This window comes from Arabidopsis lyrata, assembly GCF_000004255.2.
Source record: "Arabidopsis lyrata subsp. lyrata unplaced genomic scaffold ARALYscaffold_7, whole genome shotgun sequence".
Classification (NCBI taxonomy): Eukaryota; Viridiplantae; Streptophyta; class Magnoliopsida; order Brassicales; family Brassicaceae; genus Arabidopsis; species Arabidopsis lyrata.
In genome coordinates, this window is record NW_003302549.1 from 11894906 (window position 1) to 11912309 (window position 17404).

Below are 17404 nucleotides of genomic sequence, written 5' to 3' on the forward strand. Positions count from 1 at the left end.
ATGGGCCTAGCGATTAATCGGAAAATCGGATTAAAATCGGGGATTAATCGGGGATTAGTTTTAGGGTTATTTTAATATTTTTAAAACATATTAATCCAATATTATTTTCAAAATTGCAGTAAACACATAAAAATGTATTTTTGAGACAAATTTTTATGATTTTTATTACAAATTTATGATTTTTATTAAAATTTGAACATAAATTATTGTAAAACATTACAAACTCCTAATTCAAATGATTGAATAACAAAAATAAAAAGTTTTTTTATACTAGCAATCTAAAAATAATCGGGGTATGTAAGATTAGGCGGGGAATAATCGGATTAGGCGGAGAATAATCGGATTAGGCGGGAAGTAATCGGATTAGGCGGAGAGTAATCGGGTGACTGATTTCTTTAAGGGATTAGTCATTAATCGAGGCGGATAGGGTGGGCCTAGCGATTAAGCGGGGAGTAATCGGGTCTAGGCAGGGATTTTTATAACAGGGTATGTATCTATGTATAAATTACAAAAAGAATATATGCTAAACTGCTTTTAGAGAAACTTATAAAACACGTTGTTAAATTATGCACATATGTTATGATTTGAATTAATTAAGATTAAAATACAATTGAAAGTAAAAAAAAAATGAAGCATTGCCATGCAGTAAATAATAATAAATAAATTTCAGCCAAACAACTCATTTTTTATTTTCTATTAACCAGAAATAACCTGGAAAAAAAGAACATGAAATAACCTCGAATGATTTTTGACTTTGACTTTGAGAATTAATTTGAGAACATTTATAATTAATGTGAAGCTAATTAATTTGAGAACATTTATAATTAATGTGAAGCATACCAAATACTATTTTCCTATGTAGACATATCTATAATGCGGCAAATGCAAAATTACAATCCTATAACGGAACGGGATTGAAGAGTAGGGATTGGATATAATCAACGGTCTTGGTCTTTTCGGGGCTGCCGTGGCCATCACCGTGCTGGTAGATACACTGTACCACGCGGTTAAGATTTGCGGCGGCTGCCACGAAACCACGAGGAAGAGAAGAAGTGTGTGCCGTTTTAAAATCGGAGTTTATGACGTCCCAAGAGTCGCTGATCATACTTTGCATGTGTCCACGTGCCTCTTCCTCACTGGCTCTTGTCTCATACATGTAACACTGGACTGACTTTGGGGAATCTCCTCTTGCCATCTCATCCTGTGAATCATTCAAATTTAGCGCTTTTATGATTTATTCTTTTTTTTGGGGCAAAATTAAATTATTTATACATGAAACTATCTCAGTGTTGTTTAATTTTTTGTCAACAAATTGGTGTTAAAAACTAATCATATTTAATGGTAAGTTTTAAAGTTACGTACTGATTGTTTTTTCTGTTTTTCTCTCATTTTAACTTTATTTAGAAATTCAAATTACATTGTTTTAGGAGTTATCCAATTAATGTTTAAAACATCAGTGGAAACTTTCTAGATTATACAAAATTAATTGATAAGAATCTCAAGATTTACATTATGACTATTCAAACTCAATTTCTTATTAATCAGTAGATGCTACAAAAAAAACAATCCCCATCATTAATTGGAAAAATAGAAAAAACATACTAAATTTGAAATCTAAAAACAAGGTTGGTGATGTTGACATATGGTTAACCACCTCTTGAAAAACAATGTCAGCTGAACCATATATAGAGACGGAAAAATAAATAGCATAAATATTTGAGCTAAAAAAAAAATTATTTTGAACAATCATATAACGCTAGAAAGCTGATTATTGTATATTAATGAATTTCTATTTTTAAAATGTGTATTATATATAGCGAAATCATATTTTAAAACGTGAAAGTGTATGTTCTTAATGGTATATAATGGAGTATAGCAGAATCACATTTTTCAAAACGTGAAACATAAATAAATGGTATATCATTCATCACTAATAATATTTAGATATGCTAAAAATGTTTTGGGCCAGAAGAATAAATATTTTCTATAATAAATGAGATATACCAAAAAATTATGAGAAACTAATTAACGAGTAAATTATGTACCGTTGAGGTGGCGAGATCATTAGCGAGACGGAGAATGGTGGCACAGCTCCGGACGACAGAGTGGTTTTTTGAAACATCGGTTAGGGTTTGGTCGGAGATGTGGTCGGGTAGGACGGAGAAAAGGTGGAGCAGTATCGTTGGGACAGAACTCGAGATCACACCGTTTTGCATATATTCTTCGAAACTTGGTCTGTGTTCAGTTTTGTACCACTTTGCTTCCATCAGGAACGTTTTAAATAGATCCGTCCACTACGTAAATAAAAATAAAATTTCTAAATAACATCATTTTCTATATACCAAATGATTTAATTTGTAGAAAAACTTACAACTTGTTTGAGGTAAGGGATAACGTTAAGTCCTTTGTCTCTCAGAACATCGTATCCTATTTGGTTGATCTCATTGTATAGAAAAAGAAAACAAATTCTCATGTAGTTGGGAAGTCTTTCAACATGGTTCACATCCCATCTGGAAAAGAGTATATTATATGGATTATAACTGATATTATGGCTGTTAACAGAAATTTTTTTTTATCGGAGACACAATTTAGAATATGACTTTTTTATACCATAAATCATCTTAACAAGTTTTCAAATATTTGGTTATTTAAAAGTTTCTTATACTTGTAATACGATATACTTACTTTTCGACAACATTTGTGAAAATCTCGAGCTCCTCTAATGTACCATAGATATCGTAGATATCATCCATAATCGCAATTAACATGAATATTTTGGTGAGTATCATTCGGCAGTATTTAAACTCTGGCTCGTAAAATATTCCAATGGTCCAAAAATAACTCTCTGTGATTCGGTCTCTCACGAAATCAAGTTGTTTCATAAGTCCTGTGCTGTTCCACCAACTAAATTGACAATCAAATAATTAATTAACTCATATAAACATATATAATCCACTTTGAGATATATATATAAAATTATATAATATGTATAGAATTTAGTTCAGAATTACCTAGAAACTAGTTTAAGTTCTTCTTGATGATTAGCTTGTAACATGTTGAAATCAGTTGCTGCAAACTCAAACAAGAGAGGGTTCATTTCATGCTTGTGTTCGTACACATTTATGTACCATCTTGCTTCTAACCTTCGTATGCTCCAATGGTACGGCGTCTCTAGTGCTCGTTTCACCATCTCAAATATATAAGTTTCATCTTCTCTGCAAATAGTTTTGCTACTTTCCGCGACAAACTCACTTAATCGCTTTTTTGCATAAATTCTAGTGTCCTTGAGTTTAAACTCCGAACCCTTTGAAAAATAAGAAGCTTCGTATAGAGAGAGTAACCCTTTGATATCGCTGCATAGAGTTTTTCTGAATACTCCGGTCTCACTTATGAAAACGTCAAAAGCATCTGCAATAGGAAATACAAATACTTTTATTATTTATACGAAAGAATTTGAACTACTCAACTCCTTTACGAAAGAATTTGAACTACTCAACTCTTTAAGTTACTACTTGGTATATATAGAAACGATTACTTGATTAGTCACAACCATGTGACTAATCCCAAAAAAAGAAAGATTAGTCACATGGTTGTTAAACTACAAGTTATTATAATAAAATAAATGAGGTAATATGTTAAAAACCTTGCGAGACATCAAAACCATGTTGCCTTAGGAGAAAAAATTCAAGTGATGTAGCATGAAGATCTTGTGCTTCCCTCACAATTTCGCCGCGTTGGTCATGAATGTTTTTCAAAATTTCATGGATTTCGTGTTTATAGTGATATGAGATTCCGAGTCTTTGCAAAGAATCGATCATTTCCAGCTGCTCAATAGTACCTTCAATTTCACCTAGTGTCTTCCTCACCTCTTCTTTCAACAATTTAGCTTTCTCCGCGGTTTCAGCTTCTTTCTATATACCGAGAGAGAGAGCATTGTATAGTAATTAATATAATATACTATTCAGGTCCGATTTAAAGCATATGTTAAAAACAAAAAAAAGTTTTTAACGCCATTTTATGGGTGAAAAAATTGGATTTCTTATTACACAAACAAATAAAAATCAGAAGTGGTATAATTTTAGGTCATGCATATGGAGTCTTTGGAAACGTTAGATTATTGTCCTGATAATATGTTTGGATAAATTGTGCATGAATAGGATGCAAATTTTGTATGTACCACATATATATTCTCGAGTGAGAGGAGATATTGATGATCCCATAGAGGTGGACGATAACTGGCAGAACGGCGGCGGACGGTGACAGCATGAGCCGAGGTCGTTTTGGAGACTGCGTTACAAGGGAAATGCTGAGTGTTTTGATGATGAACGTTGCAAACAAAAGCTGAATTGAAGCAGAGATTGTGAGCAGTCATTTGTACAGGTTAAGGGAGTTGATAAATAAAACACAAACACTTTGGTCGCTTATTTTTTGTCTCTCTGTCAAGCACTACACTTGATGTACATATTTATACACGTAGAGGCCGACACAAAGTTGTATCGTTTAAATCAATTGAACTATATACTTGTTCTATTTTCTTTAAACTACGAAACAACTGATTCGTATATCTCTCACTTTTTAATTAAGTTTTTTAGAAAGGTTGATTTCCTCACATGAGATACACAATAAGGTTAACATTTGTATTCATCATATTTAACAAATTTAAAAATTATGTTCATCATTACATTTAGCAATAAAATTTATATTAAATAAGATACGCACATACATATTATAATTTGAAACACGTTTAAAACAATTCGCGTAGGCTCATACGTACCTATTTTGTTTGATATTACATTGAAAATTAGGTCATAAATCGATATAATTAAGAAAACGAAGTATCTCCATTAACCAATGATAATAGCTTATGTACCAAATATGAATCCAATTGACCACTAAAATAACTATGGAGGATAACAGATCTTATAAGAAGATTAAGACTTCAGTGGACAAAATTACTTCATGATTAATATACCAACGAAAAAAACGACATATAAATGATTTGGAAATACGACGAAATATGGGACACAATTTCTTTTTGGGATTACAACTGTAGATAGTTTTGTATTTATTTGATTCTCCAATGACAAAAATAAAAACCGTACTCAGTTTTGCATATTCAACTAGAAAAGTCTAAAACATACTTGTGGAGTTGTTACTTGTTATACGTCTTTTTTTTTTGATTTTTGATAATACTTGTGATACGTCTTAGTTTTGCTAACTCTCGTTTTTCACAATAAACATGTGTTTTTGCTAGTGATCGTTGGATTCATTTATACGATTTTATGTTAAAGCCAACGACCAACTATAGTCGTTGCCTCGTTGGGACGGTGATTTTTGCATCACTTAAAAAAAAATGGATAAATTAGTTAACTATTAATCGATACTACCATAGGTATACTAATCGATCATATTAACAAATAGTTTACTTTTTGTGCAAAAATAGTTTACTATTTATACATAATAATGTTTTTAGAATTTATCAAATGATGAAAAATTTATTGTACTCAATAAAAGTGCGTCTTAGAAGAAATTAAGGGGCCTTAGTCAGAACTTGAAAGCCCAAATAGTAGTAGTCTCTTATGGGCTTTTTTAATATTAAACAACAGTAGCCCAATTACGTATAATATAAAGGTCCATTTGGAGATAAAACCCTAGTCTTTCACTTTAAATCAGGAACAAACCCTTCACTGCGCCAGTCTTGTGCGGCTCTGCGAATCTTCGAAAATGGGTAAATAGTTTTTCTCCATCTTCCGTCTAGATCAAATCTCTTCGTTTCGTAGATCGATATAGCTTCTCTTTTGTTGTTGAAATGATGTTTGTGTTACGGATCTGTTATTGCGAACTACTTATTAGCTTAATGATTCGATTGATTTAGGTGCGTACAAGTATGTATCTGAGCTATGGAGGAAGAAACAGTCCGATGTGATGAGATTTCTCCAGAGGGTGAGGTGTTGGGAGTACAGACAGCAACCTTCGATTGTTCGTCTCGTCAGGCCTACTCGTCCTGATAAGGCTCGTCGTTTGGGTTACAAGGCCAAGCAGGTGACTTATTATACCCTTAATTTGAGTGTTTTTGTTTCTTATTTGTGATCACTGTTGTTTAAATGTCAAATGGGTTTTGTAGTTGTTGATTGTTATTGGTAACATGAGATCTTTGAGTGTAGTAGATAGTGAGATTTTTGTTGATATTGATGTGATATATGTGTATGATCTTTAACATAAGTTGCTTGATTTTGATGTTTTTGCTGGTTATGTGGTTTCTTGAAAAATGCATATCACCAGCTACATTTAAATAGCTAGTCAGATATACACTTGTTTGAAGATCTAGCTATTGGATTTACACTGCTGGAGTTACATGTTACTAATATAGTTGGGTTGATCATGTATGTCAGGGATTTGTTGTGTACCGTGTCCGTGTGAGACGTGGTGGACGCAAGAGGCCAGTGCCTAAGGGTATTGTGTATGGTAAGCCTACAAACCAGGGAGTGACACAACTCAAGTTCCAGCGTAGCAAGCGGTCTGTTGCTGAGGAGCGTGCTGGCAGGAAATTGGGTGGTCTCAGAGTTGTCAACTCTTACTGGCTCAATGAGGTATAGTTACTACCTTTTTTCAGTACTCTTCATTTACGCGATTCCAAATGTACAGATATTAACTTATCAACTGCATTCTATAGGATTCGACGTACAAGTATTACGAGATCATCTTGGTTGACCCAGCACACAATGCTGTGCGTAATGACCCGAGAATCAACTGGATCTGCAACCCAGTTCACAAGCACCGTGAGCTCAGAGGACTTACCTCAGAGGGAAAGAAGAACAGAGGTCTTCGTGGAAAGGGTCACAACAACCACAAGAACCGTCCATCTCGCAGGGCTACATGGAAGAAGAACAACTCTCTCGTCCTTCGCCGTTACCGTTGATTGCCTTTTGCTTTTATTATCACTGTTATCATCTTCTAGGTTCCATGTTGTTGCACTTTTATCTCTCTCAGGATGACTTGTTTTTTGCAAATTTTGGAGACTATACAATTGCATTCGGATTATGCTTTGAACCTAAGTTTTATATTTGCTTGCCTTTTGGTTTATATCTTAGTCCGGTTTTGGAATAGAATTATCGAGACCGTTTTGCAATGCAAAACTATATTATTTTTGTGAATTGAATTAAACTTGTAATACAAAACTATATTTTCAATTCTGATCTCTAAGAAAATTTCACCAGCTATGTTCTGCAAATATTTTCTAAATGAGAGTACATGTTATCTTCAATCAGTTAATAATAAATTAAGGTTACCTGATTGTTAATTTTTCCCCAGTATCATGTAACCTTAATTTATTAATTTCCCCAGTATCTTGTAACCTTAATTTATTACAGACTGAATCATTTCAAACAAAATTAATTATCCTCTCAAACGTCAGGAAAAAGCTTTGCTATTATGAATAGATTATGTGACACAATGTACCCTGACAAAAGCTTTGTTTCTGTTGTATTTGGAAACAAAACACTTGTTTTCGTATTTCTGCTTAATCATCAGGGAATCCGAGGAACCTGTCGATAATGCGGGCAACAGGAGTTCCGTCCCCTGGAGTATATTGAACCAGAGACTCCAACTCCATTTTCGTCAAGGTTTGATGAAGGGTGTGAGGATGAGTGTAGTACAAGTGCTTCCTCTCTTCAAGTGCTTCAGCTAATTCACATTGATGATTGTCCATCAGATCTTCGTTGACTACCACAATCAACGGTTTCCCGAGTTTTAGTGTCTCGAATATGCTTCCAGATCCTGGCACCATTGAGAGTTAAATGACATTATAATCTAGCATTTCGAAACTGGGTCTCTGGTTTTGACTCTATTAAATGTAAAAGTGCTTAAATAGTCCCATAACTAACCAGCGTGACTAATAACAAGAGATGCAGACCGAATATAATCAGCGATACTCGAGGAAAATGTGAAGTAATCCACAACTAATGATCCATCTGCTCCATCACACTGGGATCATTAAGAAGAAGAAAAAAAACACAAATGAGAAGCTTCATAGAGGCACGATATTCAAAGGAATCTGATTCAATACAAAATTCAACAAGAGAAGAGTACAATTCAACAACAACAACAAATATAGAGTTAAACCCAATTTTCATAATCACATCCAAATCAAAAGCAATCAAATAAAGAAGTGAGTTTAAGAAGATGATTAAGAACCTTATTTGGGAAAAAGATTCCTCGACCCATTTGAATGAGAAGATGAGTAAATCCTCTCTTCTGCAATTCGTCTTTAACATCTTCACTAACCACTGCTTTCACAAGCGCATCGAAACTCGTTGTTCCTACAGTTACAAACACTACTCTCTTCGCATTCTCTCTATCCTCCATTTTTACACCACTCGATTTTGTCTCTGGGATTAAAGTTTATACAGTCACTGCGAATTTTAAAAAAAAATCGATTCCCAATTCCAAATCAGATACGATTAAAACGGAAGCAATTGAGGATTATTAATCACTGTAGCTAGGTCCGATCGACACATACCTGAGGACACGCGAAAGCACCGATTGGTCTTAAGAGGCAGATCCAAGAATCTTGCTCCGATCTATGGCGTGATTTGTCTCCTCTGTCCTTTGCTCTTCCACTCTGTTTTTATTAACGGCAAACTACTGTTTCGGATTATTTGTGCTGGTTTGTAATGGGCTTTGGCCCAAAACTAACTATTTTTTTTTTCTTTTCAATTTATTATTAGCTTTGACCTATAAAGTGTTGTTCTTCATAAAATTAGAGCTTAATGACAATATATCTTGACACATAAAAATCCTGATTATCTAATGGAGTTGGTGTCTTTGACAAGATAATCGCTGATTGATTCAAGTCTCGTGGAATCCAATGGACTTAAAGCTTTGTCCTCCAAACTTGTACATAAGTACATTCCTTATCCAATTATGGACCAGGAAATTTAAGTTTCTCCCATGGATTAAGTCATGAAAAACCTTACAAGTTACAATCACCTTCTAAGATGATCTTATATTTCCGCGACACATTACATTTTGCATCGCCGTTAGGGTAGCTTGGATGTCTGCTCCCAAATCGAAATTCGATGTCTTTTAAAGTTGACCGTTGCAATATGATTATTAAACAACAAAGTACAAATTATTAAAATTACATGTCATGATTGTCATTTTATTTACTAAATTTTTGAACTTTATACATTTAACAAAATTTCACATTGATGTACTATATGCAAAAATGACTAGTGGGCTGCTGTCCCAAAAAAAAAAAGAATGGTGGGCTATAAAAGAGCTAAAATTGGCCCAATTAGGATAAAGTGTCATTAGTCATTACCAAGCGCACAAAGAACGAAGTCAAAGTCAAGAGGAGTAAACGCTGTCGTTGAAAAATAGTTTGTTTACTCAACAGTCAACAACAACCCTAAAACCCCAGAGCAAAATTAGCGGACCGGAAAAAACACCATGAAACCTCGCTTTTCTCATAATGCCTACTTTTTAGCTCGCTATTCACATCTCCGTCGCTTCCACCATAGTCATCGTCGAACTTTCAGCTCTTTTCTCAACAATATCCGTTCGAATTATTACGGCACTAGCGCTTCGTCTCTCGGCGGCAGCAGCGGAGCCGGAGGCGGAGGTGGTGGAACTGGAGATTCCAAAGGTAACTACTCATATATAAGCTACGAAACTTAGATTTTGCGCTCGCGAGTTCAATTTCTTAGATTACAATTTGAAAAGATTCTTAGGAAACACTTTGTGAAGTTCCAATTGGATTACAGTTAGATCAATTCTATGGTTTTGAGCTTGAATCATTCTTGCACTCAATGTAGGCAATGCTTTTCTTTTACCCGGAGCAACAATGGCTACTATCCTTATGCTTGGAGCTCTTCATGCCCGCCGACTCTATGAAGACAAGAAGGTAATGTAGTAACTCACTTGGTAGGTAGACATTGGCAAGGTTCTTTACATAGATTTTGGTACATCTTCTTACCATTGCATTCTACACAGATCGAAGAGAAACGGGAAAGGGGAATCGAACTTGAGTTCCACCCAGATGTTAAAGTAAATTCCTTTTTGCTTTTGTTATCTTCAACTTCAATGTCCATTAGTTCTTGAATCTTAATGTGTTCATTCGTGGGATTGTGGTTGTCTAGGCCTCGTTCCTTGGAATTCTGCCTCTGCGATCAATCTCAAGAGCCTGGGGCTCCATAATGAGTCTGGTGAGTTCTTCTTGTTGAAGCATTTTTGGTAACTGTTGAACATGGTTTTCAATTGTTAGGTTTTCTTCTCAGGAAATTCCGGTGTGGATGCGTCCGTATGCTTATAAAGCATGGGCTCGAGCTTTCCATTCAAGTATGATCACTTTCTTCTTGTATACGTCTGCTGTTGGTTTGACTCTAAGAGAAAAAAATAAATAAAGTAATTCCCAGACTGATCTAGCTGTGTTTTCAGATCTTGAAGAAGCAGCTCTGCCTCTTAAAGAATATGCTTCGTTACAGGATTTCTTTGTCCGTAGCTTGAAAGAAGGTTGCAGGCCTATCGACCCCGATCCTTGTTGTCTGGTAACTGGTAACAATGAAGTTGTAACTTTCTTTTATGCGGATTTTTTTTTTCTCTTAGTTTTGCTCTCTAAGATTTCGATGATATCAGGTTAGTCCTGTGGATGGCACCATTCTAAGATTTGGGGAGTTAAAAGGAAGTAGAGGGATGATCGAGCAAGTCAAAGGACATTCTTACTCAGTACCGGCTCTTCTAGGAAATAACTCTCTGCTTCCAATGGAACCTGAAGGTAAAGATGAGTCTGAGGAAGAAGCTGTTGGAGATAAGAGCCACAAATCTTGGTTGAGAGTCTCTTTGGCATCTCCAAAATTACGAGAGAACATCTCAGCTAGGTCAGTCAAAAATCAACCTTAAACATTAGCAACTTTAGTGTTAAAATAACCGCAACTTATTTCGTCGAGTTTTTGTTGCAGTCCAATGAAGGGGCTCTATTATTGTGTGATATACCTAAGACCAGGGGACTATCATCGAATACACTCTCCAGTTGACTGGAATGCAATGGTCCGTCGACACTTTGCAGGTTTGGTTACTCTCTATCCTCTAACAGCCTGTGTGTGGTTGGGCTTTTGCAACAATTTTTGGAACTGATGTGTGATTGGACTATTGGTATCCTCTCTATAAAACCAATTTCAGGCCGGTTGTTTCCCGTGAACGAGCGTGCTACAAGAACAATAAGGAATCTCTATGTCGAGAATGAAAGGGTAATTTTTGTGTTTCATTGATCATCTGGCCTTTTTTTGTGTCCAGACATTGGTCATCAGCTGTTAATCTAACAGGTTGTGCTTGAAGGGATATGGAAAGAAGGTTTTATGGCACTTGCTGCTGTTGGTGCTACCAGCATTGGATCCATTGAGGTAGGTGTGATGAAAATTGAAACTTTAATCCCCAGACATTAAGGAACTTGCTAAAATTTGCTTTGATAGCTTTTCATTGAACCTGAGCTAAGAACAAACAAGCCAAAGAAGAAGCTATTTCCTACAGAGCCACCAGAGGAGCGGGTATATGATCCAGAAGGTCTTGGCTTAAAGCTCGAGAAAGGGAAAGAGGTAAGAGTAGGTCCAAAAGAGAGAATAAAAGTTCCAATTTAAGAAATGTAACAAAGTTCTTTTGTCTGAATGATTGGTAAATGGCTGCATGTATGGGTCGATGCAGGTAGGTGTATTCAACATGGGATCTACTGTAGTACTCGTTTTCCAAGCACCAACCGCAAACTCACCCGAGGGTTCAAGCAGTTCTTCAGATTACAGATTCTGTGTTAAACAAGGAGACAGAGTCCGCGTTGGACAAGCATTGGGAAGGTGGAATGAGGAATAAGTAGTACATGGCGTTAAGCACTAACAACATACCACACTGTTGTTTTATTTTTGTTAGGTTTCGCAAACACAATCTGACCAAATCTTCAATCAATTACCAAAAGTGTTTATGCATGTCTCTACTTGAGGCTATACTTATAAACAAATTTTGTAATTGTCCTAATCCTACCTATTGAAACCCATATCTTCTATTTTGTAGTGTTTTGAAAGTTTGAATATAGTAAACACGTCATTAGCATTTCATTTACCGCAGAGAAACAGAAAAGCAAATAAAAAAGCAAGAAGAAGATGTAAAGAGCATAGCTCAGTATTATACAGATCTGTAGTTAATGAAAACTCTAGCCATCGAATGATATCTTTCCACCAAAGAGAAGAGGTTGTGTACATAATAGACCTTTGAATAAACCTAAACAAGAAGATTAGAGAAAAAGAACTCACATTTTATGGTTTATGAATTTGATATCGAAAGATCTCTTACAAGCCATGTAAAAACAAGAATTCCACCATAATTTTACAGTCGTCCAAATCATCAATATGTCATCATCCTTCTCAATTTAGTGTTGAAATCAACCACAGCCTCTGGCTTCCTATATCAAAACTTTGTTCCTGAAAAAAGTAAAGATATCAGATTATAGTACCAATCAATCGGTGAGGATGATAAACTCCTTGGTTACTTGACTAGCACAAAAGGATCACCTTCCAATATTAGCCTAAACAAGCTTTAACGAAGAGGAGCAACTATAATTTTTGATCATCTATCAACCATGGATTCCCCACCTGAACTCGATCCAAACAGACAAAGTACACTAAAGCATTCAGTATCTACAAAGCATTGACAGGGCAAACTAACATTTTCAATAAAAGCTTTCGGTCTATTTTCACTGGAAACATACATATCATTTTACATCTCTTCAACATTCCCAAATAGTAAGGATTAGAGAACAATGCTAATAATTCACTTCTCTAACTTATTCAATTTTTAGTAGACTTCAAGCTTAAAACCCATGGTTATTTGATATCCTACACACCAAGCTTATGTTTTTAATTTCAGGGCAAAATAAAATGATGGTTACTGCTCAACACACCAAACTTGTTACAATACTGCCCAATTTTGGATCATTCTAATACATCCATGTAAAGCAATCAACAACTGATTCTAATTGTGATTTTAGACTAAGCCTACAACAAACGTGAAGATACCTAAAGCTGTGAGTGTTTTAGCAGATCCGAAGAAAGAAACACAAAAGAGTGAAAGAGAAAGCACACCTACGTCTGTTTAGAATACGAAGACGAGAAGGGGACGCGTTTGTTGCGGAACATCATGTAACCAACGGGTAATACAACGCCGATCATCATCACCGCTGCTCCGATCAAGTACCGTAACAGACTCGGAGGCTCCACTTCTATCACCGTCTTAAACTGTAAATCCGTCGGAGGCGAGAAAAGAATTATGAATCAGCCAAAAAAGTTGAGCAAGACAACGGCAAACATGGGGAAACGAAAAGGAAAAACAGAGAAAGAGCGCGGAAATTAGATCTTTGAGATCTAGAGTTACACATTGGGTGAGGAATTTACCGGCATTATAACGTCGGAGAAAAGGATTTTGCCGGTGACGAACCAAAACTTCGTTGTGGAAGAGAAGAGATCTAGACTCTCCGGTGAGATTCGTCAGGTGAGTCTCTTTTCTTCTGTTTCCTCACTACTTATAATGGGCCTTTATTTTACGGCCCAATTTTATTTCTTAATGGGCCTAAACCCTGAGCTACCTACCACTTGCTGACTTGCTGTATGTATTTACTATATTTACTACCCCTCCGTTTCGTAATATAAACCGCTTGGCTATTCATATTCCGACCTGAGGAGGAAGACTCTCGCAGCTACTCAGGTCTCAGGGTATTGAGCTACTACTAGGAACGGCTCTGAAGCATTTTGGATAAAAAAAAAAAATTTCGCAATATAAATCGTTTTCAAGTTTTTATGCAAATTATATATTATTTTAATATTTTATGATTAGTTATATTATGCAGTCTATTTTATGATTGACTGGACTTTTTAAAAGTAGATCTCTTTAATCGACATACTTTAACTGAAACGACTTATATTATGAAACGGAAATAGTATTACTTTTTTTATTAATTATATATTATTTTAATATTTTATGATTACTTTTTTTATATTAGAATAATATTTATTGTGATCTTCACTGTATTTTTTTAACAAATTCTATAATTTGGAGTGTTCACTTGTGTGATAGAGAAAGAGACTATAATTCTCGGGCTCGCTAGACAACAAAAAAAGGAATATAAATTGTGGGTTGTAACGTTTATTTATTTATTTTGGTTTTACTGTTAAATATTTTGGTTTACGAAAATTAGATACCCTTTAGAAATAGGAAAAAGGATTGCGTTATCTCCAAACTGTGGACCAAAACTGCATTCAGTTTTTGGTAAAAGTTGACTAGTTGAGTGTGTACAAAGCATAGATCAAGATTCATGCAATGGGAGGAGATGGTGGTGCTGATCCCGTAATTCACTTTGTGTTTGTTCATGGAGCCAGTCACGGAGCTTGGTGTTGGTATAAACTCACCACTCTTCTCGACGCCGCCGGATTCAAATCCTCCTCCGTGGACCTCACCGGCGCTGGCATCAGCCTCACCGACTCTAACACCGTAATGGACTCTGACCAATATAACCGTCCTCTCTTCACTCTCTTGTCCGATCTCCCTCCTCACCACAAAGTCATACTCGTTGGACATAGCATCGGCGGAGGAAGTGTCACCGAAGCTCTTTGCAAGTTCACAGACAAAATCTCCATGGCCATTTACCTCGCCGCTGCCATGGTTCAACCCGGATCCATCCCTTCTCCAAATCTTTCAAACGTGAGTGTGACTCTTTTACAAACTCACCTCTCCTTTTTCTTGTTGTGTTATGATCCAAAATAATATATAGAAGATATAGATCAATCCACTCGCTATTAAACTCTTGTGAGTATTTGATAGATTCATGTGGGAGAAGAAGAAATATGGGATTACATATATGGTGAAGGTGCCGACAAGCCACCCACTGGCATCCTCATGAAGCAGGAGTTTAGACGCCACTATTACTATAGCCAAAGCCCTCTTGAGGTTACTCTCTTAATCACTTCATAAATTATGTTTCAACACTAATATTATTATCTCGTGAATAAATATATATTTATATAAATTGGTAGGACGTAACTTTGTCATCTAAGCTGTTGCGTCCTGCTCCTGTGAGGGCCTTTCAAGATCTTGATAAGCTGCCTCCAAATCCCGAGGCCGAGAAAGTTCCTCGAGTGTACATCAAGACTGCTAAGGATAATCTGTTTGATTCTGTGCGTCAAGACCTTTTGGTGGAGAATTGGCCACCTTCTCAGTTGTATGTCTTGGAGGAGAGTGACCATTCTGCTTTCTTCTCTGTCCCAACTACCTTATTCACGTATCTCCTCCGTGCGGTTTCTTTTCTTCAACGATAAACTTAAACGTCAATCTTTAGTGACAATGTGTGGTCTCATCATCCTTCCTACATTCCGATTTGATCATAGCAATCTCATTGGTATGATTTTATTTAAGTAGTTTCCTTTTATGTTATTTGATTTGAGTTTGAATAAGCTTTACATGTGAAGCAATCCGGGGTAAGAGAGACAGATATCTCCTTGTAGGGGATTATTATTCGTATCATTGGTTTCTTTTTATCAATAAATCTATCATAGTAGCTAAGCTTAACTTTCGTGTTGAGTACTTGCTTTGTTCTTGATGGATGAGGTGAAAAATAATGTTAGAGATCTTATTGAACATGACCATGAGATGAAACGGCGAAACACCGGCCCGTGTGATACTACTACTACTTACTAGGAAGTGGTTTCAAGCCTCAAAATGAGATGAATCCTATGACATGGCATTGATCAATGCCTCTGCGGATAATTCTTGTTATATATGTACTGTTTATTTTGGCTCCGTTTAGATTCACATCTCTTTAAAAAAATATTCAAGATTACGAGATCCGAAATTTAGATAATATTAAGGGGGACCTAAAGCAAAGTTTTGTTTTTTTCTTCATAAAGCACGACCATGTTCTCAAGTGTATTTCTTTTTTACGGATAACCATTAACCACAAAACTTATTTGGACCACAGACGAAAGAGGAGATTAAATTCACTTCTCTTTTTCCTTTTTTTTTTTCTTTTTCTTGAACTAGCTTGTTTGAAAGACTTTTCAGCTAGAAGAAAAGAGAATATAGAGACGTCGGTTTCGTCCAACACAGAGATAGACTTGTAATGTTATCTCCAATTTGTGGACTACACTGCATGCATACACTTTGTGTTAAAAATTGAGTGTTAATACGCACAAACATAGATCGAGATTATGATGGGAGGGATGCGGTGGTGATGAGTCTGTAATTCACTTTGTGTTTTTGTTCATAAGGCCAGGCACGGAGATTGGTGTTGCGTCAATATTACTATAACCAAAGCCCTCTTCAGGTTACTATCTTCATCACTTCAAATTGTATCCTTGATTTCTTTGTTAATAAATTTACTAGATCCGTATGTGCGGGCTTTTGTTTGTATTTGAAATTTTATATGTATATAGCATTTAACGCTAGATACCCGTTACATATATTCAATCTGTTGCTCGATTTGTACCCGTCTCAAGAAAAGGGTAGTCGTGATCTTAGAGTCAGGTAAAAGATATTGTAAGTCTATTACTTGTGGCCCGTAGATAAAGGTCGAGTATCAAGTATTTATATTTTTTAATACTTATCCCATTATTCGATCTGTTTCTCGCTTTACTACACGACCCGTCCGGGTCGGGTCCATGATCCGCCAAATAAGCCTAGAATCCGCGTGTTTATCCGATCCACTCGTCCAAGATCCATGGGTATTTTACTTTGAAATTATGATTTTACCCTAGAACAATTATTTGAATTGCACGATTGATTGTAGTTTTGCCAATGGCAATCTATGTAATTCTTTACACTTTATAAAGTTATTTATTATTCAATGCTTCCCAATTAATAGTATAGATCATAGTCTACCTAGACTAATAAAATTTTATCTCTACTATTTTAATTTATGGGTTGACGACATCACCCAAGTTATTGCCAACCTTTTATCTCTTGATTTTTAACACAAACTAAATAACTTTGTCTTCAAGTGTATATCATGTTTCATAAGATTAGGATGGTGAAAACTAAATATACACCAAAAATTCTTATAATTTTATTTTCAAATATTTTATTTTTTAAACAAGTAACTAAAATTGATTAACTTTTGAAATAATTAATTATAAAAATTAATATGAAAATATTTATGATCTTATCATATTAATGAAGGCAAGTAAGCATGGCACATATGGTAAAATTACATTTCATGAGATTCTTACAAATTAACTGATATCAATTGGACAAAATCATACAAATAATAATAAATATAACTATTAAGATTAATTAAATTTATAGATGGAAAACTATGTAGATGTCATTAAAATTTTCATTTTCACGTTTTAAAAGCAATAAAATTTATAAATTGATT

At 35.4% G+C, this 17404-nt stretch overlaps 6 protein-coding genes across 10 annotated transcripts; 3 read left to right on the top strand and 3 right to left on the bottom strand.

The window, feature by feature from the left end:
* Positions 1–794: 794 nt before the first annotated feature.
* On the bottom strand, positions 795–4520 carry LOC9306207 ((E)-beta-ocimene synthase, chloroplastic). The gene is made up of 7 exons (XM_021016495.1): positions 4178–4520; positions 3644–3911; positions 3012–3408; positions 2686–2904; positions 2372–2510; positions 2046–2294; positions 795–1201 (listed from the first exon to the last, which is right to left on the bottom strand). The coding sequence occupies exons 1-7, from the start codon at positions 4370–4372 to the stop codon at positions 899–901; spliced, it is 1770 nt and encodes a 589-aa protein (XP_020872154.1). The 5' UTR covers positions 4373–4520; the 3' UTR covers positions 795–898.
* Positions 4521–5613: 1093 nt separating this feature from the next.
* Positions 5614–7083, top strand: LOC9306208 (60S ribosomal protein L15-1). The gene is made up of 4 exons (XM_021018891.1): positions 5614–5728; positions 5876–6042; positions 6393–6590; positions 6674–7083. Exons 1-4 carry the CDS (start codon positions 5725–5727, stop codon positions 6917–6919), a joined length of 615 nt encoding a protein of 204 aa, XP_020874550.1. The 5' UTR covers positions 5614–5724; the 3' UTR covers positions 6920–7083.
* Positions 7084–7346: 263 nt separating this feature from the next.
* On the bottom strand, positions 7347–8787 carry LOC9304179 (UDP-N-acetylglucosamine transferase subunit ALG13 homolog). Of its 2 annotated transcripts, none has more exons than XM_002870091.2 (4): positions 8519–8787; positions 8194–8387; positions 7884–7983; positions 7347–7776 (listed from the first exon to the last, which is right to left on the bottom strand). In XM_002870091.2, the coding sequence occupies exons 2-4, from the start codon at positions 8362–8364 to the stop codon at positions 7520–7522; spliced, it is 528 nt and encodes a 175-aa protein (XP_002870137.1). In that variant the 5' UTR covers positions 8365–8387; positions 8519–8787; the 3' UTR covers positions 7347–7519. The 2 variants fall into 2 exon arrangements, with proteins under 2 accessions (XP_002870137.1, XP_020875349.1); XM_021019690.1 differs by having other exon boundaries at positions 8194–8411.
* A 492-nt stretch (positions 8788–9279) lies between these two features.
* On the top strand, positions 9280–12051 carry LOC9306209 (phosphatidylserine decarboxylase proenzyme 1, mitochondrial). Its single transcript, XM_002868061.2, has 12 exons — positions 9280–9646; positions 9816–9904; positions 9994–10047; positions 10140–10205; positions 10278–10338; positions 10438–10547; positions 10636–10877; positions 10959–11065; positions 11179–11246; positions 11322–11399; positions 11469–11591; positions 11698–12051. The coding sequence occupies exons 1-12, from the start codon at positions 9451–9453 to the stop codon at positions 11857–11859; spliced, it is 1356 nt and encodes a 451-aa protein (XP_002868107.1). The 5' UTR covers positions 9280–9450; the 3' UTR covers positions 11860–12051.
* Positions 12052–12101: 50 nt separating this feature from the next.
* Positions 12102–13549, bottom strand: LOC9304180. Of its 4 annotated transcripts, XR_002330735.1 has the most exons (4): positions 13434–13549; positions 13129–13277; positions 12555–12635; positions 12145–12464 (listed from the first exon to the last, which is right to left on the bottom strand). XR_002330735.1 is itself a non-coding variant. In XM_002870092.2 (3 exons), the coding sequence occupies exons 1-3, from the start codon at positions 13437–13439 to the stop codon at positions 12446–12448; spliced, it is 174 nt and encodes a 57-aa protein (XP_002870138.1). In that variant the 5' UTR covers positions 13440–13549; the 3' UTR covers positions 12102–12445. The 4 variants fall into 4 exon arrangements, 3 of the variants coding, with proteins under 3 accessions (XP_002870138.1, XP_020875253.1, XP_020875254.1); XM_002870092.2 differs by lacking the exon at positions 12555–12635 and having other exon boundaries at positions 12102–12464; XM_021019594.1 differs by lacking the exon at positions 12555–12635 and having other exon boundaries at positions 12144–12464; positions 13125–13277.
* A 665-nt stretch (positions 13550–14214) lies between these two features.
* LOC9306210 (probable pheophorbidase) lies at positions 14215–15602 on the top strand. The gene is made up of 3 exons (XM_021019329.1): positions 14215–14736; positions 14857–14982; positions 15069–15602. Exons 1-3 carry the CDS (start codon positions 14356–14358, stop codon positions 15348–15350), a joined length of 789 nt encoding a protein of 262 aa, XP_020874988.1. The 5' UTR covers positions 14215–14355; the 3' UTR covers positions 15351–15602.
* The last annotated feature ends 1802 nt before the right edge of the window (positions 15603–17404 follow it).

What these genes read in the sequence shown, in the direction of transcription:
- LOC9306210 (XM_021019329.1), top strand. Translation starts at nt 14,356, where the DNA reads ATGGGAGGAGATGGTGGTGCTGATCCCGTAATTCACTTTGTGTTTGTT. An exon ending in CTTCTCCAAATCTTTCAAAC is followed by an intron (nt 14,737 to 14,856) that starts GTGAGTGTGACT and finishes AGTATTTGATAG; the next exon opens with ATTCATGTGGGAGAAGAAGA. An exon ending in ATAGCCAAAGCCCTCTTGAG is followed by an intron (nt 14,983 to 15,068) that starts GTTACTCTCTTA and finishes ATAAATTGGTAG; the next exon opens with GACGTAACTTTGTCATCTAA.
- LOC9304179 (XM_002870091.2), bottom strand. Translation starts at nt 8,364, where the DNA reads ATGGAGGATAGAGAGAATGCGAAGAGAGTAGTGTTTGTAACTGTAGGA. An exon ending in GAATCTTTTTCCCAAATAAG is followed by an intron (nt 7,984 to 8,193) that starts GTTCTTAATCAT and finishes TAATGATCCCAG; the next exon opens with TGTGATGGAGCAGATGGATC. An exon ending in TCTTGTTATTAGTCACGCTG is followed by an intron (nt 7,777 to 7,883) that starts GTTAGTTATGGG and finishes CAATGGTGCCAG; the next exon opens with GATCTGGAAGCATATTCGAG.
- LOC9306208 (XM_021018891.1), top strand. An exon ending in TGGGTTACAAGGCCAAGCAG is followed by an intron (nt 6,043 to 6,392) that starts GTGACTTATTAT and finishes CATGTATGTCAG; the next exon opens with GGATTTGTTGTGTACCGTGT. An exon ending in ACTCTTACTGGCTCAATGAG is followed by an intron (nt 6,591 to 6,673) that starts GTATAGTTACTA and finishes TGCATTCTATAG; the next exon opens with GATTCGACGTACAAGTATTA.
- LOC9306207 (XM_021016495.1), bottom strand. Translation starts at nt 4,372, where the DNA reads ATGACTGCTCACAATCTCTGCTTCAATTCAGCTTTTGTTTGCAACGTT. An exon ending in GAACTTAAACTAGTTTCTAG is followed by an intron (nt 2,905 to 3,011) that starts GTAATTCTGAAC and finishes TTGTCAATTTAG; the next exon opens with TTGGTGGAACAGCACAGGAC. An exon ending in ATGATCTCGCCACCTCAACG is followed by an intron (nt 1,202 to 2,045) that starts GTACATAATTTA and finishes AATGATTCACAG; the next exon opens with GATGAGATGGCAAGAGGAGA.
- LOC9306209 (XM_002868061.2), top strand. Translation starts at nt 9,451, where the DNA reads ATGAAACCTCGCTTTTCTCATAATGCCTACTTTTTAGCTCGCTATTCA. An exon ending in AGTTCCACCCAGATGTTAAA is followed by an intron (nt 10,048 to 10,139) that starts GTAAATTCCTTT and finishes GTGGTTGTCTAG; the next exon opens with GCCTCGTTCCTTGGAATTCT. An exon ending in TCTATGTCGAGAATGAAAGG is followed by an intron (nt 11,247 to 11,321) that starts GTAATTTTTGTG and finishes TTAATCTAACAG; the next exon opens with GTTGTGCTTGAAGGGATATG.